Consider the following 21,966-nt stretch of genomic DNA (forward strand, 5'->3'; position numbering starts at 1 on the left):
GCTGTACTAATGTCATATGCTTCTGGAAGGTGTGGAAACACATGAATTTAATATTCACTACAAGGAAATGTGGTTAGTACTCTTCAAATTGATGTGACCTTATTTTTTGCCCCTCAGAAAACAAATATTTATTAGTAATGTATGTGTGCACAGTGGAGTTCAAAGTGCACGAGTAAGGTTTCCTTTGCTCACTTGACAGCAGGCAAACACATTCTCATGGTTGTGTTTCATATAAAGAAGTGTGTAATACGCATTTACTACAGACAAGTTCTGAGCAGGCTGTGAATGGAAACTGTGTTGTGGATTTCAGCATCTCTCCTTTTCCTGAGAATGGTGTTGCAGAAGGACGTGGTTTCTGACCCTCTGTATGATAAACAGAGGAAAATAAGGAAGTAGTGGTTGCTGAGAATTTAGTTGAAAAGGTTTTTTTGTAAAAGGCCAATAGATCTTGGATTCTGAAAAGCAATTAGGATTCAAAATTGCTCTTCTATTAGATTATACAACCTTTAGGAGAAGAGGAAAGTTACAATGTACTTTTTCAGTCTGTAAAAAAGCTTCTGTGACGGACAACATCTCCTGGTGGATGAATTCTGGACTGCAGGGATAAAGAACTTCAAAATCATTCAAGATACCTTTTACACAATGGTCAATGGCTTTGATATTGGGCAAGACAAAATCTGTGTTGGTATAATTCAGTACAGTGATGTGACATACACTGAATTCTTGTTGAATATTTTCTGTAACAAGAATGATTCCTTATAAAAGATACAGAAATTTTGTTACAAAGAAGGAGGCACCAAAACTGGGCAGAGCCTCCATTTTATGCTAGAGAATCACTTTGTAGCAAGTGTTGATAGCCAAAAGGATGAAGGGGTTCCTCAAATTTATCTGGTGATTACAAAAAAAAGGCTGAAAATAATGTTCAAAACCCAGCCACAGCATTCAAAGATGCTGGCATCATGTACACCACAGGTCCGAAAGGATCTGCTTTGTCTGGGCTCCTAGAAATAGCTAATGAGCCAGCTGATAAGCGTGCCTATGAAGTGGAAGATACTGCTTCTCTGCAAGGACTCACAGTAAATCTGCAGATGCTTTGTACTGTGTTAGAGGAGATAATTGGACCAGCCACCCAGGTTGTCCATGGTATGGCCTGAAAGAGCTGTTGTCTTTCCAGGTTTATTTTTCTCTATCCACAGACTAAGTACATGAAATTGCAGTGTGTTGCCAAAATACAGGTTTTAACTTCTTGCATCTTCCATATATTGCTAACTAGCTTTCAGTAATATCGAGTCATAACTGGTAAAATTTGAGTGCCTGTCTACCATTAAAATATTCAAAATAATGGTGGTAGGGGAGAAGGTGAGGTGAGGAGGGGAAAGGCAGAAACAGGCAACACAGTTGCAATTTATTTCATGAATAATAAAATGTACACTCAGTTCTTCCTTGCTCCTGAACAAAGCCGGAGAAGGAGCTATAGTAATTAATTCTTCTATCTGCCTTTTCTTGGGCAGTTAGCAGGAAAACCTAACTAGATGTTGTCTCTTTAGTGGATACCTCAATGACTATTGATCAGGAAAACTTTAACAAGGTGAACTCCTCCTCTTCACCTTGGTTTCAAGTTTTGATGTTGGCCTTGGTGCAAGGCCAAGTTGGACTGGCACAATACAGTGATGAGACTTAACAAGAACTCTTGCTGAATCAATATTTGAAAAGTGATGTTTTGGAGCAGATTGATAATTTACTGTAAAGGAGTGGAAAAACTTAAGTAGGGAAAGCTCTGGGTTTTTTAAACCGGTGTATTTCACTCAACCTACAGAAAGCAAGGCTAAGGGTTTGTTACACAGTTAATGATTCTAATCATTGGTGGAGAATCCAGTCCTGAAGTTGAATTGCCTGTCAGGAAACTGAGGAACATCAGAGGCATTCCCCTCTGTGTTGTTGGAACCAGTGTGCAGGATACAGCTAATCTTCAGCAAAGAGCCAGCAAACCTTTTGGTAGGTATCTGTGTAGTGCTGGTAGTTTTGATGACCTTCCAGATCTCTCCACAAGACTTTGGGGAAGCTTCTGCTTTGGTGCTGGTTTTGCTGTCATTTACATCAGTGTTCTTGTCATGTAACATGACTGAAAACAATAGGGCTAATTTTGAGTTAGGTTGCAGTTCAGGCTGACCTCCCTTTTTATCACATTTCAATGTCTGCACTGAATTCAGAGAGGTTTAACTGGTAAAATAGGAAGGTAAGCTTGTGCTCAGTCCTCTCTGAAGCTGAGCCTTGATGTATTGTAAAGAAAATCAGGGTCAGATTCACAGATTCTGTGGTGTATATTCAGCTCCTCATTCAACGTGTTTTTTTTAGAGTGATGCAGGGGAAAGGAAAAAAAAATTCCGCCTTGTTTTTTTTTTTTTAGAACAAGTAAACCTATGACAATATTTGGCTTCATCTCAGAGCTGGTGGAGTCATTTTTAGAAAATGGATGTAATTGAACAGTTGAACAGGGAATTTTTCTTGATTAAGCTATGCTTTTGGTAACTTTTAATTCCTCCAAAAACCTAGTTCATAAATTGAACATTCTAGGAGTTACAAAAATGAAGGGAAGTCATATTTTCCTGTTCAATACATTTGCTGAACAGCAAAATTTGCAGAACATGTATTTTCCCTGTTTCTTTAAGGACTGCTATTGTTGAATGGTGAAAGGGGGAGGGATATAAAAGACGTGAGAAATAAAAACTAAAATCAGAACAAAAAAATGGTGTTCAAAATAATAATGAATGTTTAAAAGGTAACATAGTTACAATTTTAAATTTTTACCTTTTTTCCTGATTTTGCAGAGTTCAATGTGGGTACCTCCACTAGTTTTTCCTCAATGAAAAGGAAAAGTTAGGGGTTACATGCTGTGCTGGTAGTTGGTCACCTTTTTGCCACTGCTTTTACCCTAAGTTTGCAGCAGTCTTGTGGCAGATCTTGTATTCCTGATGCAAGGATCAGAAAGCATATAAAAAACTTTTCTGTCACAAAGACCTTCGTGAAGGAAGTTGTGGACAACTTTTTTATTTCTAGGGACAAAGTAGTTGTTGGAGTAGTCCAGCACAGCCCAGAGCCCCACAAAGAATTTCCTTTTAATGAGATCTACAGTGGCACCACGATAAAGGAATGATCAACAGAATAAAGCAATTGCAGTCTGCTGTGGTTTATGGCAAAGGCCCGAGGCTTGTCCAGAGCCTTTTTCAGTGACTACTCTGCTGACAGGGTAGAGGATGCAGCAATGGCTTTGAGTAGCAATGAGATCCATGTCTTTGAAGTTGGCATAGGGATTATAAATTCCCTTTGAGCTGCTTTTAATAGCTGATGATGCAAGGGGAATGTTCACAGTGGAAAGACTTGACGCACTGAAACCCATTGAGAGGAATATTGTCAATCAGGTCTGTCAATCCAAACGTCTCCTGGCCAGGGTGAGAAAAAAACATTTTGTTGGATGTATAATGGCTTTGTGCAGTCCCTGATAAAAGTATCTCAGCTGGATGGACAGCAATCCAACTGTTTAACCAAAGAATACTTCCCATGTTACTCCATTTGCAACTCGCAACTTGCACCTTGCTTCAGTCAAGAGCCACTACACTCCTTGCTATGGTAAATAGCTTGAGGTAAGACAGTACTTCACATCTAGCTTTCATATTCATAGCTGCTCAGTGTCTGAGAGGAGCCAAAGCAGACATCCCCAGTGAGTATCTTAATCAAAAGAGGGTAACAGACAATTCAGTGATATTTAAAGAAGAGCCTTTCAGAAACCTAACTTTGTCATCTACAGCTGACCATACTGCTTCATTGGGACTGTCAGCAGCAACTGTTGACAAAACTGAAGTCTCGCAGAGGCTCTATGGAGAGGGGGTGTGAGGAAATCCATCCTTGGATATGTGGGACGTATTGGCAAGATGTGAACAGCAAACCCACAGTAATGCTGAGATGCTACCCAAAAGCTTTTCCTAGATAAGAAACAGAAAGTGGTATCTCTTACTACATCTTCTTGATGGCAAGAATGGCTTGGCTGCCACACAGCCTGAGAGGCTGCCACCCCCAAGGAAAATAAAGGTTCAGTATTGCCTTTGATTAAAATAACAACTTCTATCAGATGTCAGATGCTGGTTTTTTATCTGAGTTTATTCTGACATAGTGCTGCAGTATCAGTCGCCTTGTCCTGTGGGAAGACTGAAGCAGAGAACATAGACAGTAGCTCTTTAACATTACATATTCATGCCAGTTATGTAGTTAGATAACACTGTAGATGCATTTAAGTAGCAAAAAGAAAAATGGAGTGAATGACAAATCAAAAAGCTGGTCTCTTCCTCTACTGATGGTGAGGGGGACCTGCTGTGGTGTAAGTGCATGGCATTGATTGGACATAGCAGGAAGAGACTTCTGGAGTGTTTTTTCTCTCTGTGCTCGTGCTTACAGGGACTGTGACTGTCTTTTAAAGGTCCTTGTCTTCCCTGTGTTTTCACTATGTAGGTGATATTTTACATGTGTTGGATGTGTGCTTTTCATTCTCTGTTATGCCATAAAGCTGATCCAACCCAGTTCTCCAGGTTTCATTCCCCTAGTGACCAGAAACTTACTGTGAGAAAGGAACACTGGGATGACCACTCTGCTTGTCTAAGGCTTTTTGTAAGAACAGCTGAGCCTCTCCTGTACCCTAAGCTAGTAAGATCTTAAACATTCCAAAACTGACTACTGTTTGCTGGAGTGCTGGGGGGCCAAAATGAAAAGCTGAGCCTTCCCTCCTAAAGACAGAAGTGACTCTGTGTGAATTATGTCTGCTCAGGTGGTTTGCAGAGAGGAGGACAGCCAGACCTGATTCATTATGAGCTCTGCACCCCCACCCACCCTTCTTCCCATCAAGAGCTGAGCAGACCCCCAGATGAAAAGGCATCCCTCATCTCCTGAAAGTAGAGAGAGGGAGAGAGCTACTGTGGAAATAGAGTGCACTACCATGAAACAGCCTGACCGTGGCTGATGCAGGAGCACCTCCTGGTGTTTCATGGCCAGAGAACAGGGAGATTTAATGGGAGATACAGTAGTAAAGTTTATATATATACAGGCACACTTGTTTAGAGAGAGAGAAGTTAAGAACAGCATATTGGCTTTGATCTCAGTGATGCGTTTATTTATTACTAAGTTCTGCATAAATTTGTCTCATAGAACAAAGATCAACTTTCTGTGAAGACTGTTTTATCTTGTACTCTCATCTGTATTCTTATATTCACTGACCTTCTTGCCTGAAATAAAACTATTAAGTCTCCATTCTCCAGTCACCTTCCCATAAAATAACAGATCTTAAAAAAAGACATTTGAGGTACAGCATGTCAACAGGGGAAAAAGATACCTTTGCAACAGTAAGACGGAGAAGTTTAACAATGTGGATGTCTGTAGGAGAACAGGTGATTAGAAAAAGAGGTTGGCAACACAGAGGTGTTTACTCCTGAAAACAAATGGAGATTATCAAGAGAGTATAGAGTACACAACAGAAGCTGTTTTACACATTCTCATCCACAACACAGTAGCACAAGAAGTGAATGCTTTACTGCTGTTTTATTGTTATTGCTGGTACACTGGGGACTTGACAGAGAATGTTTTAAGAGCTAAGCAGTGTGGATTACCAATTGTCAGGGCAAAACTGCTGAGTCCGTGGTTGCCCTGCACACTGCCTCCAAACTATGTCATTAGAAAGACCCAGGTTTTAGAAGAATCTCATTTTGAAAACATACTCATTGTGTCCTGGACATGAACACATACCGAAAGAAATATCCATTAAATATTATGTTCATGAACGTGTGTAGATATGTGTGCATGTATAGATATATTTAACTGTTTGTCTTGTTTTGGACTAAACAGATAAGGTATAGATTTTTGATGTTGCTCTGAGGCCTGAATGTCAGATATTTTAGCCATAAAGACTCATTCAGTGTGACCTTTTGCATTTAAAAATTCTCATGCTGCTTTCCAGCAGATCATGCCCTCTAGGGGGCACTTTGTACCACAGGTGAGTATGCTGAAATGTAACGATGGTCACTTTGAGGTGAAATTATTTCTAGATGTATTTGGTTAAAGAACTGAACACATTCATCTTTTTCATGAGAGAGGGAAAACTCAGAAAACTTGGAATAATGGTCTGTAGGAACTAGCCCAGACTAGCAAACCAATATTGAAAACAACCTTGTGATTGCTAAGTGTTTCAGAGGCAATGAGTGAAAAAGGAAAAAAATTAGGTAGAGTGCTGTTTTACAGCTAAAATTGCTTGCCTCTGACTTCCTTGCAGAAGTACGACAATGAATATTAATGCATCTAGGAGCACAGCAGAAAAAACAACATGAGAAATGAATAATCAAGAAGAAAAAAGCCATGTAGTTTAGCTGTTTAATGAGGGCAAGATGACTGGGGAGAGGGAAGGAATTAACCACATCACAGTATTTGCTGTTATTATAAGGAGCTATACAAGCAATTCCTCACCTTACAGCAGCTGTTTTTCACAGTGGTTATATAACACTGCATATAGGCAATGCTGCCTCTTTCTCTCATATTTCTTTGGCCTGTTCTACATTTGTATGTATCACCTGGTCTTGTGACAAAGTGACAGACCACAGTCAGCCATCAAGCTTCCTATTGCAATTGGAATATATGTTGCATGTTCTCGGTAGCAAAGCTCACAGGAACATTTTCAAGATTAGGCCTTTTGATGACATTTGACGGAACAATGACATGTTTTGCAGATTGGGTATTGTGCAGACATCCAATAATGTGCTTCTTACTATTTTCAAGTTCACGTGGTCCCACTGAAACCTGTGGGATGATGGTATTTTATGTTTATGGAAAACCAGTCTCACTGATTCTGACTTCTGGTTTTAAATCTACCATATTGAATTTTGTTCCACTGCCATGATTCTGGCAAAAAACCCCAAGATCACAAATAGCGTATGTTTGTAGTTTCGTGTTTCTTATATTTTTTTTTTTTTCAGATTGCAACATAGATCTTTCTATAGCAGTTGATGCTTCAAGGCGCATGCAACCAGAACCCACAGTGCTCCTGAAACAGAGATTGCAAGCATTCCTCCCCAGACTTTTACTCCAGATGAAATCATTACCAAACACCAGCTGTAAAGCTCCAGTCAACATTAGATTCAAGTTCCAAGTATTGGCACAGACCAACCAATTAATCTTTGACTCTGGTTTTGAAGACTATAATGAAGAGATCATCCAGAAGTTCTTAGATGCACAGGCCACTGTGGATACCTACCTGAATACAGATTTCTTGCAGGCACTTGAGGAGAAGTTCTTTAATGTGACCTCTGCTGAAGTTAAGGTAATTTAATGGTATGAGCATATATCTTGGAAAGAAGTTACACAGTTTCATGTTTACAGTTCCTGATGCTGAATACTCCAGGGAGACAAAAATGTTGTTCCGGAATATGTGAATTTAATAAACAGAATCACAGAATGATAGAGATTAGAAGGAACCTCTGGAAGTCACCTTGTCCAACCCCCCTGCTCAAGAAGGGTCAGCTAGAACAGGCTGCCCAGGACCATGTCCAGATGGCTTTTGTGTATCTCCAAGAATGGAGACTCTTCAGCCTCTCCAGGCAACCTGCACCAGTGCTCAGTCACCCATGTAATAAAAAGTCTTTCCTTATTTTTATATAGAACCTCCTGTTTTTCATTGACCTGATATAAATATGTATTTCAATTCCAGCTTCCTAGGCGCTCCTGCAGTGAGATGGTACCCAGAATATTTTTCTTAATACATATGATGACAACTATTCGTACAGATAACCTTCTTATATCTACCATGAAATGTTTGTACTTTGAGTAGTGGAAAGTTGTTCTCTTTTAGGAATTCCTAATCCTGATGCTATATCTCTGTCCAGAACAGTGACAACTCTAAGCAGAAGTCACAGAAAAAGGTCATCTGAGAAATTTGTTTATGGAGGTTTATTCATGTTGTTAACTTATCAAATAATTTCCAGTAACAAAGCTGAGTTCTACTTAAGGGTAACTGATGATAAGGAAAATCTGCATAGATGCAGTTTATTCATCCATCTTGAAGTGAAGGGAAAAGTATAAAGCTTCATTTAATCTCTTCTGACACAAGCAGGGAGTCTTTAAACTTGGGTTCAAGAAATTTAGCTCTCATTGGAGTGTTTCAGGGTCAATGCCCTGACAATTTATCCTTAATAAGGCCCTAACACAGTAAAGCACTGAGCATGTCCTGTAGTAGCTGTTGAATGTTATCACTTACTAGGGTCTCCATGCAGTAGGACCTTCCTACTGAAGAAGGACCTTGCAAAATACATAAGGGGTTTCCTCTTTCAGCCTTATTTTAACTTCTATAATATGTTAATTTTAATATCATGTGGAATGAGAAAGCCAAATTACAGATTTCCCTGCTTTCAGATGAAAGTTGGTATTCCATTTTTTACAGCATTTGCATAGGTGTGGCTTATCAGTTTAGGTTGTAATTTGCTGCATATTTAATAGCATTTTTTCCCAAAGATCTCTTAAAATGTCTGAATGGGGAAGATGACCACATAAGATTTTGCTTCTTATGAGCCTGAGAGAGACAACTTGTTTGACATACCAGTAAAAAGCAGTGCCTTTTTCCTCCTAATTGCCAATTCTGAAGGTTAGAGTCAAACAAGGCTTCTTTCTGCTTATGCATTATTACTAGAAATAAAAATGCTGCATATCTCAGGAGTTTACCAATGGATTAATATTTCTTTCTGATACTGTTTATGTGCAAATTGAAAATAGAAGACTTTAGAATGCAAATCAAATCACAATTTAATTTCCCTAGGATCCTGAGCAATAATATGCTTGTTCTGTAATGATTATTAGTTATAAACCTCATCGGGGACAGGGATTCGCTGTTGTTTGCATTTCTTCTTTTCTTTATTATTTGTTTGTTTTGCACCAAAAGAGTTGGACATGATTCCAGCATTTTTTGACAAAACAATAATAACAAAACAATAAAGAAAAATAGAACAAAACAATAAAGAAAAGCTTTGTAAACATAATTTTACATATACTTACATATAATGGGTGCACTGACACCCCATATTCCCTGCTCCCCAAGTTTTTAAAATTAAAAGATTCTAGGAAAAAACCATCAAGCCCAGGCCTACAGTGTCATTCCTGACAGTCTGTGATGTGTTTAACCCTCCATGGTCCAGCTCTCCTATGTATCACAATTTACTTGAGCAAATGTAGAGTCAGTACCAGTGCCTCCATATGGGATGTTTGAGAACACTACCAAAACCAGTGAGCTCTGCCTGTTCTTAAATTATTGTCTCCTTGCTGCTTTAGCACAGAATTGGAATGTTTGGTGTGGTAGTCACTTTCTTTGCCTCTGTCAGCTGCAGAAAAATTTATCTTAACAGGAGCAAAAGGGTTTGCATTGGTCAAAGCTGTGTCTTGTATAGGGAATGTAAAATATGAAGAATAGGAGGGAAGAAGCTCTAGCTGTGCTTGTCCATTTGTTGGTCAGAGAGTATAGGAGGACTTGAAGTCATTACCTCTGGGGACAGGAGACAGTTTAGCTGTGCAGCTTCTTTCTGCACAGCTGATGAGTGGGTCCTGAGAAGACTTCTGCTCGTTAGAAGAGGGAAGGGGAGGAGAAAAATAGGAAGAGACTGGTAGCTCAGAGGGGAATTGTAGAAAACTATGCTATCCTCCATTGGGAAGAGGCTTAACTATAGGTCTTTGGCCTGAAAAGGTGGAAATGTAGCCAGTACAAATGATTAGCATCCGTAGGTGAGCTAAGCCTTATGCCTTAACAGGATAAAATATGGCAGAGAGTGGAGCAGGGTAATGTACTGCCTTTGTGGAAAGGGCAAGGAACATAAGCATCTGTGGGGTGGAAGGATTGGACCTAGAGAGGATACACCTCCTGGTGTGGCTCAGTGACAGCCAGCTGGAGCTACTCTTGCAGAAAGGGGAAAATTTGTTTGCTCTAAGTTCTTTTCCACATTCACATAATGGAGAACTCTTCAGACATCAGAAAAAGTTTTTCAGTGGATAAGTCACAGCAGCATTGGCCTTCCTGGCATGCTAAAAAGATGACAGACATAATAGCCATGCTATGAACTGTTCACCAAGACAAATCCCTCAACTTCAAGTGCTGTCAGGGAGAACAGACTTTTGTGTTCTGTTCTCCTTGCTCCTCAGCACTTTTTTCCTGCACATATTTCAGATCTACACAGCGAAGTGGAATTTGACCGCCTTGTAGCCAGTTTTTAATGCAAACTATACTTTTTACAATGACTGAACTTTCAGTCCCTTCACAATTGACTTGGCATTACTCCCTTTCCTGACAGGTTCTGTTAGTATTTTCAGATGGGCTGGATGATTCGCTGGAAGATCTCAGGAAAGCATCTGACTCACTTCGCTTTAAAGGTATTACAGTATGATGTTGGTGCTCCAGCCTCCTACTACCCAAGGCCCAGTGTATTGCTCCCCCACTGCAAATTTTCCACATAATGTTGCCTCTCCACTCTCACGTGGCATTCCTCAGGAGTCCCTGGGAGAGTGTTTGTTTCTCTATGTGAACCAAGGTACATGACTTGTCACTGTTCGTCAGATGATGGCAGAAAAACACACATAGGTGTGCTGAGGTTCTAGTTTCTGGGATCCAGCTTCAACAGCTGATGTGACTCAGGTCAGCCCCCTCTCACTGACGAGTACAGCACCAGAGGTTGGGCATAACTCAGACTTCTGCAGTGCAAAACACTAATATTTGGGCACTGAGTAGCAATCTGGTCTGACAACTGGGGAGAGAAGTTAATTGGAAAATTACTGGTCTGGATTTTTCTTTTAGACATTGTTCTCAATAGGTTGATTTCTTTGAACATACTGTGTTGAAGTGTAGTGTAAGTGTAAGTCTTTTAGAGAATTGCTGTTACTTAAAAATATATTGTTGGTTAAATAGTATATTTCAGGCATTCATTAATTAAAATCTGTGCTTATATTGAAGGTCTTGATGCACTCCTGTTAGTTGGCCTGGACAATACACAGAACTTGACTGAATTTTGGGAGATAGAGTTTGGCAGAGGCTTTGGATACAATGAACCTCTGAGTGTTGGGTTTGCAGAGATTGCAAGCATCTTGCAGAGAAACCTTGTAAGTCCTTCTGTAGTAAAAACAAATGGGAGAGAAAAATCAGTCTTTGCTTTATGATTAATATACATAAATGAAATGTTTCTTGTTGTTTTTCAGGATACTGTTGCAGAAAGGAAATGCTGTAAGGTTATTTGTAAATGCCTTGGAGAAAATGGTGATCGTGGTGTCCGGGGAAGTCCGGGAAGGAAGGTAGAAGGTCTAACATAGACATTACAGAAGAATTACTTTATTTTTCAAAGTGCTTCTGTTTTTTGCAATATTTCTGAGCATGCATGCTTGTGCCCATGACCTTAAGTGTTAGGATAGTGTGCTTGGAGAACAATGCTACTTATTTTTTAAATTCTCATTTTTCAGGGAAATACGGGTTACAGAGGATCTCCTGGCCATCCTGGTGAGGAAGGTGGGGTTGTAAGTAAACATATTTCTTCCTGCTATTATGCTGACAGTTGGTGCCTGAGCCTGTCTGCACTTACTCACTGAGGATCCACCAGTGCTAACCTAAAATGTGTTTAAGCAACATGTATCTGCAGGTAAATATACAGATTTGATTCTCTGTGCTTCTGGACATCACGATAGTTAGTAATTGAGTTAAAACAACAACCCACCAGAAGTGAGTTAGTTATTCAGTTAAAAAACCCCTACCTTCAAGTACAAAGATTTCAATCGGAGGTTGGTATCGCAGTCTGAAACATGGCATGATAGCAAGAGCAGAGAACCAGGTGCAACTCAAATTAGTAACTGACTGCTCTTTTATAGTCAGTATGAAAATTTCCAGGTCACTTGCACTTGTGTCCTTAGCACAGTGAATGGTGATAGAATTCTGTCTTGCTTTAGTCTTATGTGATGAATTAACCGGTAACCATCATTGTATGGATGAGACTGAACATTTTGTTTTGTTTCTTAGGGGGAGAGAGGCCCAGCTGGTTTCACTGGGACTCAAGGAGACAGGGGTTGTCCAGGTGCTAGAGGCCATAAGGCAAGTATGTGACTGTGAAATATTTCCTAATTTTGTGTCCCACAAACCTGTTTTCTGTACTGGGGACAAATCTGGGGGCTGTCTTACTGAAGCATGGGTAGAGAGCAAGACCCAGCTGTAAGAATGGCAGACAGAGTTTGCTGTCTCATTTTGAGAGGTATTTTGCGTAACTGAAGCACGGTCAAACAGCTAAGGATGTTGCTGTCTAGGCAACTTGACAGTGACTTTTTCACCAACAGCTCCAGACTGGCCTTAGTTAAAGCTATAAAGCTTTAGGGAACAAGAATGAAAATGAGGGCTGTACTATCTCCCCACAGGAAAGGGGTAAATCCCATAAGCGGCAGTAGAGGGTTTTACGGTAGGAACTTACTGATACGGAGCCCAGAATGCCCTTGCACAGCAACCTATGGTGCCCTGCTTTTCAAGCTCAATAAAAGTACTTTCACCAAATTTCATCTGTGTTTATTTTTAATTTAAGGGGGGCAGAGGCTACAGAGGAAATCAGGTAAGTGTGTTCATGTCTGATCAATTTTCTTTGAGAACAGTGTTCTGCTTTCTTTAAAGTTCATGTTACCCTGTAAGAAAATATCAGCAAAGAAGGAAAACAGTGTAAGTTTCAGAGCATTTAATGTACTTTTGCTATGGTTGTCTAAGAATGAATTTAAGATACCTATCACATTAGTCAAAATAAACGGTCATAATTTTATTTTTATATCGTCACAGTCGTAGTTGATTTATTCTAACTAACAGGGATTTATTTACAGATTAATTTGATAATCTATTAAGGTGGTAATTCTTGTCAGGTGAATCTCATATTCTAATCGTTGAGGAAACAGAATAGAGGGGGGAAAAAGATTGTGAATAATATTTACTGTGGGTTTGGACAGCACTTTCACTAGATCATTGTTGAGACTATTGACATTATTCAATATTCCAACTTCTTTTCATGCTGTTCTTGTCATCCACTATTATTGCATGTCTCGTTTAACCTTTTAAACATACCTGTTCATCAAAGAGATATTGTCACCAATTCTTTAATAAAATGTGAAGCCTGGAAGACAGTGATCTGTAATGGCAATATTAGTTACCAAGCTACAGTAATTGAAATGGCATTAACTTGAATGCTTTTACACAAACCCACTTTCTAAAAAAGACTTGGGAGCCTCAAAGACTCAGAAGATATTTGTCTCCATAATTGAAGTGAGAAAGTTGAGTGTGTTTCTGATACCTCAGCTCTCTTTAAAGTCCTGCTCCGTACTAACTTTTTAATCTTCTCACATGTTTCTCTTTCCTTTTCCATTTTCCTCTCTGTTCTCTGAAGTAATTTATCCTCCTTTAAATATCCGAAACATCTGAATATAGAAGAGGGAGAGTCCTTGCTGATGATTTTGATTTGTCCAAGTTGAATAGTGGAGTAGAAATTACCAGGTGCACAAACCCTACTGAAATCCAACGAATATGTGGCATTGTGTCATTATATCTACTAATTTGATTTTAACTAAAAATACGAAACTTTCAACACATAAAAAATGTGATTCAATTCTGCCAACTTAGTAATCTTGAGGCAGTTTATTGAAGTCTGCAAGGCATTTTAGCATAGCTATTTGGAGAAAAAAAGGCAATTCTGAGTATTTAATGCTTTGAAGTTTAGCTCAGGTTTTCTGAGGTAGAAAATGAGTGATGAAAAAATAACACAAATAAAAATCTTGATTGCTGACTTAGTGCTCATAATTTTTCTGGAATACTTATTTAGAAATTCTTGTTTGTGACATATTAATCTAATCAAAATGTACAGCCAGCTATTTTTTCTTGTTGTACATACAGAATTGTTATAAATAAAACAAATTCTCTCTCATGAACTTCAACTAGGTGGTTTTGCAAAGTCAATTTAGCATCAAAATCTACGAAGCAGTTGTGTCTGTGGTCTCTCTCACAGTGAGAGTCCTGATGTCTTGTGCCGCTTTCAGTGGTTGGTTGAATATCATTTCAGCTTTCAGAGTAGTGGTCTCTGCTAAGTTAATTTACATCGGGTTAATTCCTTCATTTTTATCCTAGTAAAGAAAGATGGAAGAAGCTTATTTGGTCAGGTCTGAAACATTGTGAAGCATGCATAAATGAAATAAGGTTCTTACAGTTGTAAGTCTATTTAGATGCCTCACACAAGTTAACGTTGCAAATTCCTTAAAGAAGGAATGGATGTTTTGCGGGAAAATGTCTTCCATAATCAGTTGCAATATGGGGAATCACTTTTGCAGACAAAGGGAGAAGAAAAGCAATGTGTGTTTGAAAAGGAAGATGACTGCTATTTTTATAGCAAGCACCACATTGCTGAAAGAGTTATGAAGTTTATTGAACAAGTCGTAAAGTCTAGGATCAGTATTCTGTAATTTTTTTTAATCATGGTTATTCTTTCTAGCTTTTCAATACACTGTTCATGGTATGAAGCTATGTAAAAAAAGAAAAGCACAATACAAACACATGATGGTTGACATCAAAATTAAAAAGTTATCAGCATGATAGATCAAATACTAGTAGTTATAGTTTGAAATATATATAGGTAGTGAAGATGCTGCAGTTGAAAAAAGATTTGAAAACAAAAAGAAGGAAAACCAGAATTTAAATACTGATGAAAATCTATAGTTTTAATAAGTGTTGTTCTTATAAACTGTTCTTAACAAATAATTAAGATGTTCTTAATTTGTCAAAATATTAATTATTAATTCCAATTTATAGTTATTATTCATAATTATTCTTGCTAACCACTGAAAACAACTAACCTTATTCAAGTTTAAAAAGGCAGGCTGAACACTTGCTCAGAGACAAGTGGACTGATGCTGAAAGGGGGTTTTTTGCTTATTGCTACAGGGTGAATATGGTGAGAGTGGATTCGATGGCACTGATGGAGAGCAGGTAATCATTACATGTGCAGTGTTACTAAAGACACCTACCTCAGGGTTCAAAAGTACAGGTTTTATGGCTTTAATCCTGATCAGAAATTTCACTGTTACGTGTTTAGAATTGCATATCTGATTGAAGTTGGATTCTGCCAGATAAACCCTGATAACCACATTTATCAGAAAGAACAAACATTATTTTTTTCTTCTTTTTTTCCACTTTTGTGAGTCTAGGGAGAACGGGGATTTCCTGGACCTTCTGGGGAGAAAGGCAACAGAGGAAAATGGGTGAAGTACCCTTTACAGTAATGTTTAGGTTTTATGGAAACATCTTTCCAAAGTGTAATGCTGTCTGTAATTCCTGAGTTGTGTTTAATAGCTGCCTATTCTCTAATATGATGTGACTCCTGCTGTAAATCAGTATAGCTCCACTGACTTCAACAAATCTGTGTTCTCTTATCTGGCCTTCCTTTATGACAGATACTGTTTATACTTGTACCTGAATTGTTTGTGCTCTTTTTATGAATTTAGGGCAGAAAAGGCCCCAGAGGAGAACCAGGTGAACGAGGAGAATCTGGTCTAAGAGGAGATTATGTAAGGGTATTCCTTTATTTTTGTTATGTTGCACTGATTTGTGCCTGGATTTTGTGATAGTGACGTCTGAAATTTATATGATTTGAAGAGTTTTTCACAGTGCTAGATAAGTAGTACTCTGCAAGAAGCATGGCATATTCCAGGAGTCCTAAACTCTTTGTATGTAGATGGACTGATGTGTTTTGATATGTTGCTTGGAAGCAGGTGTTTAAGCCTCAGGTCTCCTGCTTGTTCCTTGCATTTTTGGTTTGTTTATTTGTTTGTTTATTTGTTACTGTGGACAACATAGCTTCTTTTGGAGCTACTTATCACAGAATCATAGAATGGTTTGGGTTGAAAGGGACCTTAATGATCATCTAGTTCCACAACCCCTGCCATGGGCAGGGACACTTCCCACTAGACCAGAAGGTGTAATGAAAAGACCAAGTGGACTAGACCAGTCTTCCTGGTGGTTCCCATCCTAAAGAGGAATTTGAGATCACTTGAAAACCCTGAGCATTAACTCTTGGTTAGCAATTTATAATGATGCAAAGGTAAGTTACTTCATGCTCACATTTTTTCCTTGCATGCTCCAGAGCTCTATATGAACACACTCCCTGAGGACTGAAATTTCAGTGGAGACACAACACTTCTTGTATCACAACTTTGTCTTCTCACATATATTTCGAAGATTTTGTTCCAAACATTCAAATATAGTGTTGACTCCTGACTTCTAATGATTATATTAAAAGAAAACTAAAATCTAGGTGTCATGGTAATTTGCCTCTTTGAGAGATCAGGATTTCACCTGTGTCTAGCATTAAGCAGCTAAATGGAATTCCACTGTAGTGTAACCCTCCATCTGAAACTCACGGACAAGATATGATCTTAATTAACTATACCAAATCAACCAGAACAGCTTCACATTTTCAGGGTTTAATTTCTTGCCCATTAGTAATTTTGCCTTTAATCTCTTCGGAAAAGAACTCTGTGGACTTTGCAGAACTTCCTATATAGTGTTCTTACAAGCATCTTCATTTAAAATAGCCTTTTCATTTCTAGTTGTCTGCAATGACAAATCTAATTAATATTATTTGCGTATCCTGCCTCTGTATTCAAAGCAATAAAGGTAGGATCACTGAAAATGCTGAGCTTTCCATTTAACTTTTCCAGGGAGATCCTGGGGCTAACAGTAGTGTTAGTGGTCCTAAAGGTGAAAAAGGAAGCCTAGCACCACAGGTAAGCAAGTAGTTCTATAATTATGGAGAGAGGATTTGCATAATTGCTAAATTGTATTGGCTGTCCAGTGACCAAGAAGCTCTTTTTTTTGTTTTGTTTTGTTTTGTTTTTTTTTTTTTTTTTTTTTTTTTTTTTTTTGGTTTTGTTTTTTTTTTTTTGTTTGTTTGTTTGGTTTTTTTGGTGTGTATGTGTTTTGTTTGTTTGTTTGCTTTGTATTTTGCCTCTAGTGTTTGTCTGCAGCATAGAAATCTTTGAGAAGTGTGTGATACAGTATAAAAGAAAAAAAATAATTAAAAATGTTTACAAAGATTATGGAAATATTCTCATAATATAGACCTGAGGGAAGATATGGACTAGAATATATTATTCTATCACAAATTTACATCAGCCACCTGAGAGCCTTCTAGTAATGGGTTATAAGGCTACTATTAAAAATCATGCTGGTAAAAATGCATTGGGTATCAACAGACTATATGCATTTTGCTATGGAACTGCTGTTTCTCAGGATGGTGGGTAAACACCATTTTGACCTGTATCAAGAATATAAGAGCTGGATTATGTGCTTATATAGCAATGTTTCAGTTTTTAAGAGGTCTTTGAAGAATACTGCAAGAAAAGAAACATAACAGAAAAGCAGAGCCCATTTCTCTATTGCACTTTATTTGGAAAGAATAAGCAAAGATGATAAGTAGTTGGACAGTAGTATATAAATGATGGTGCATAAAAGCTTAAGAAGGTGAGAACTAGCAACACATGAGAAAAATCCACTATTTTAGAAGATTAATCCTATCAGAATAAGTAGGGTTTTGTGCACGTGCTTGGACACGTGTGTGCATATGTCTATGTAGAGTGTGATAATAATAATAATAATAATAATGGCCAGTCTTCACGAGCGAAGATTTGGGAAAGGTCATTAACCCTTCGAGCCTGCGCAGTGGATTTTTTAGGTGAGACCCAGCGTGCGCTGAACTGAGCCCACCCTTTAATCGTGAGGTTCATCTGCCGGGGCCGAGCAAGCTTGGACAGTGGCAGTGAGGGTCTCAGGACGTAGGTTTGTTTAGAGTGACCTTCTCTTAGATGGATTGCCTTACAGGGCTGACGAGCTCCATCTGCCCGGGGGGCTGGGAATCGAACCCGGGTCGCAGCAGTGAAAGTGCTGCACCCTAACCACTAGATATTATAGAGTGTGATGGAAGCAGTAGAAAAACTGTGAGGGTTAATTTTTGGAGAATAATTGGGTTTTGATGACTTGTTTAAAGCAGATCTCATCCCAAGTCCAACTGAAAAGCTGAAGTCAACAAAAATTATTTCATTCAAGTAGCCTTGATGGAGTATCAGCTGTTAATAACTGATGGATTGGAAGTCCAAAGCAAGCATGATCTGTCTGGTTTATAATTTTGTTTTCAAATTATTTGCAGAAAGCAGGGGTCAGTATTTAGCATGACACAACTGATTGCGATGAAAATACTTAGAAGAAGAAACAAAGAAGTAATGTATAAAGAAGAATGTGCAAGTACAAGAAAGAGGCAAGGATGTTTAAAGAGCTTGGTCATTATTTTGTTTTGCAGGGAGATCCAGGCCCACGTGGACTCCAAGGAGAGCAGGGTGATGCTGGCCCTGATGTAAGAATAGTAACCAATATGGGATGAAGTTACTGTTAAAAAAAGATACAATGGGATTCCTTTGAGAAAACTCCTTTTTTCTCTTCTTCGTGTTATCCCACACTTCAAACTCCTGCAAGGAGAGGGAACAAAAATCTTCTAATATTTTCCTAGTGAAACATACTTGGCTTAAAATTTAGTAGCTTGTGTTCATTGAAATGTTTTGTATTCTTTAAGATCAGAAATTTGCTGTCCTGTTAATTTTACATCTGATTCATGCGAAGTTGCGAGCCTTAAACTCAATGCAACCTTTTCTATGAGCTTTAATTGCTTTATAATTTTGCTGTAGGTAAATCTATCTCTTCTTCCTCCCCATGACTACAAGTTTTGTATGCCTGTTCAAGCATATATATAAACACACTGGCAGCTGCTCTTTTTTGTTCACTGGAGACTGGAAATTATGAAGGGACCTCTTCTTGTCCGTCAGAATGGTGCTTGATGCCAAAATCTGGAATGATGATCACTCCTCAGTCAGGCTGCAGAAACATCCTAAAGGCTTCTGGTGATAGGAGGTTGAACAGTAACATTCACTAGTGCTGCTGAGCAGTGTGCAGCAGGAAGTGGTGCAAACCTCTTAGCTCAGAGGGAGAGAAGAGGGCTTTTGTTCCATTGATTTTAGCCAAAGGGCAGCTGACTGGGAAGATGTTTTCCAGAATTTTGTTGAAATGTCTTCCCTCTGCACTCACTAAGGATCTAAAGCCTTCTTTCTTTTTTGTAAGGCTTACTAGCATAATAATTTCTGTCCCAAATCCACTCTTTTCTCTTTTTTTACCTTAAATCTTTCTTTTGGAATAATCTCTGCTTTCTATAAGCTGTCTTTGATTTGACAGTATATATAATGTACTTTATTATAAGCCGTTGTTTCACATGTTGCTCAGTGTTCTGGATGTAATCTCTCGTGCCACTCCTTCCTAGGGTGCAGCAGGTCGAAGAGGCCCTCCAGGTATAAAGGTGAGTGGCTGATGCTGCTGCTACCCATCTGTATGCAGCTACATGTCCAGCCTCAGTGTTTGCTCCTCTTAAAGGGAAAGTTTCATTGTGATCCAAGACACAAGTGCTTAAAAATCAAAAGTCTACCTCAAGCCAGGGCAGCCTTTGGATCTCAGGTGGATGTACTAGAGGCCATCCTGACTTGAAGGATTTAGAATTGGAAAAGAGTTTTCATCAAAATAAAAGGACAGCTACTGTTATTATTAGGGCAAATGTGGGAAAATAAGTAGAGAAGAGACTCACTAAAGATGACAGGGTTGTGTAGTCAGGCTCCAAAGTCTGACAGTTTATTCCTCCTTTGCTGGATGCACACAGATATATGCATGATGCGCACACGCAGCACAGATAAAATTAAGGCAATGATGCTTTGCTAAAAATAGATGTAACAGTGTTAACTGGAGCTCTGAAAATTGGCTCGAAGCATATAAACTGATCAAGGTTTTGGAAAGAATTTAATTTCCAAAGTCAATATCTGAAAGAATGTAGTGTGGTTTGAATGCTGGTATAGGATGTAAGGAATAGGTCAACCCCAGTGCACGCTGATTGATCATTCCAGGAAGATCCTCTGGTGGAAAATGTCTGTCATTGTTAGATGGCAGCCCTGGTTTTCCTAGATCTATACCCCATAGAGTCTGGATCTCAGTAAACTTTACAGAGGTGTACTTGGTAAAGACATCACTGCCATTCTCTTAAGCAATGATTCAGGTAGTGTTCTTGGAAAAGAAACCTTGTTTGTCTCTGGGTATAAATTACAAAATACAGTTATCAAAACACATCTAAAAGCAGCTATATTCAAGAGTGGGTTAGTGCAAGTAGAAATTCTAGGAATTCTCAAGTATAGGTTATATGAAAACATTACAGGAAACATTGCTTTAGCACAAGTGGTTCCCATTTGATTCAGTCTCTCTGCAGTTTCTGATGGAGATAAGGGAGACGGTATATGCCTTGGTATAGCATTTCCCTTCTATCTTAGTGCATATAAACCCAGGGAAACATTACAATTTCATGTATGACACTGTCAGACCAGCAGGATGGAATATGTCTCGAAGTCCTGCCTTGTGTTGGAGTCTAGGGAATGGGCAGAATTGTAGCTCCTGAATAAATGTGCAAACCAGCATTTTGAGTAGAGTTTGTTCTATGCAACTCTTCACTCACAAACATGGCCAGGGCAAAATTTGGACCAGCTTTCCCCATCTCTTATTTCCAAATCATACTCATACAATATCAGTGCAGTCATAGTATCAAAGAGGAGACAGGATGAAGTGCAAATGCCCAAGTAGCAGTTCTTTCAAAGTCCTTGCCAAAGCCCTGTTTCCTTTATCCAGGTTCACAATATGAAGTGTTTGGCATGTACAAAACATGCTGTTAGAGGACAGCCAGTAAAAGTTTGATAAGTTTGCTCAGTTTCTCAGGTTTTTAATTGTGGATGCAGTATGTAAATTGGAGTTCTCCCTGTGTTCTTAATTTGGCAAAAGGTTAATGATTTTTCATGAAACTTCTGCCTGGATTGAGTGAGGTTTTTTTTGTATCAGCAGCAAGCATTTAAAGTGAAGACCAAGTGTGAAATGTTAATAAATAATACTGAGAATAACCATAGCGATGCAATATAGAACATAAATTTCAGCAAAGGAAAAGGACTACTGGGAGGGCACAGTGACTTTTATGGCAGAAATATTTCTTCAGCAGCACAGTGTTTGATTTGCCTCTGATTTCTGGGCTTCCTGTCCCTCTCCTGTTGGGAGGAGCAGTTTTGCTGTACCTTTATTACTCTCTTCCTGTGTGCTGCAGCCAGATAACACAGGGTTTTTACATTTAAAGTGATTCAAATTAATATTTCACTGGGAAATGACAATCAGAAGTGAGAGTCCTGTAAGTTCCCTAAACTACAGTCCCGTCACATCCCAGCTTTTTGCAATATACAGGCATGCCTTGTGCCAAAACCCTTGTCCCCACCTGGTTTCTCAAAGTCATGATTTAGATTTCACTTTGAGAATCCAGAATTTTCACTGCCTGGAGTATTGCAGGTAGGAATAGACTGGAATATTCTGATACTGTCTGCCAGTAACGGAGAAAGCACCAAGCTTTGGCTACAGGGATCAGACTAGCTTGAAAAAATATGAGCATTTTATAGTTCCTGTTTCCTATTTCTATCTCAGAAATTATTTATAGGGTTTATGAAGACATTTTAGATTAAAATATTGAAGAATATTCATCAAGCCTGCCTCTTAATTATTCCAATTCTTGCCTAAACATTCAGAAATCCATTTCTTAGGTAATTATGAAACTTCGTGCACTTCCTCCCCCCCTTTTGATTGCTGCTTAACTCTAAAAATATTTGTTTATGTTTTTCTGTCAGGTACCAGCAGAAAAAAATAGTCCAAGTAACAGGATTACTGAGGGTAACAGGACAAAACTGGACTCTGTGAAAATGGAATTGTGCCTTGTTGTTGTTGCACTAAAGCACAAGAATGCT

The 21,966-nt window shown here is 38.7% G+C and overlaps 1 protein-coding gene across 1 annotated transcript in view; it reads left to right on the forward strand.

The window, feature by feature from the left end:
- Nucleotides 1-959: 959 nt before the first annotated feature.
- The window catches only part of LOC108498787 (collagen alpha-4(VI) chain-like), a 42,198-nt gene continuing 21,191 nt past the window's right edge, over nt 960-21,966 (forward strand). Inside the window, exons 1-14 of the mRNA XM_017817927.1 lie at nt 960-1,143; nt 7,008-7,351; nt 10,359-10,437; nt 11,015-11,160; nt 11,257-11,349; nt 11,515-11,568; nt 12,065-12,136; nt 12,615-12,641; nt 15,002-15,046; nt 15,265-15,318; nt 15,562-15,624; nt 16,777-16,842; nt 18,411-18,464; nt 19,419-19,454. Coding sequence (XP_017673416.1) covers nt 960-1,143; nt 7,008-7,351; nt 10,359-10,437; nt 11,015-11,160; nt 11,257-11,349; nt 11,515-11,568; nt 12,065-12,136; nt 12,615-12,641; nt 15,002-15,046; nt 15,265-15,318; nt 15,562-15,624; nt 16,777-16,842; nt 18,411-18,464; nt 19,419-19,454 — 1,317 coding nt within the window. The remainder of the gene's footprint in view (nt 1,144-7,007; nt 7,352-10,358; nt 10,438-11,014; nt 11,161-11,256; nt 11,350-11,514; nt 11,569-12,064; nt 12,137-12,614; nt 12,642-15,001; nt 15,047-15,264; nt 15,319-15,561; nt 15,625-16,776; nt 16,843-18,410; nt 18,465-19,418; nt 19,455-21,966) is intronic.

This window comes from Lepidothrix coronata, unplaced genomic scaffold (assembly GCF_001604755.1).
Source record: "Lepidothrix coronata isolate B3197 unplaced genomic scaffold, Lepidothrix_coronata-1.0 Scaffold64, whole genome shotgun sequence".
Lineage (NCBI taxonomy): Eukaryota > Metazoa > Chordata > Aves > Passeriformes > Pipridae > Lepidothrix > Lepidothrix coronata.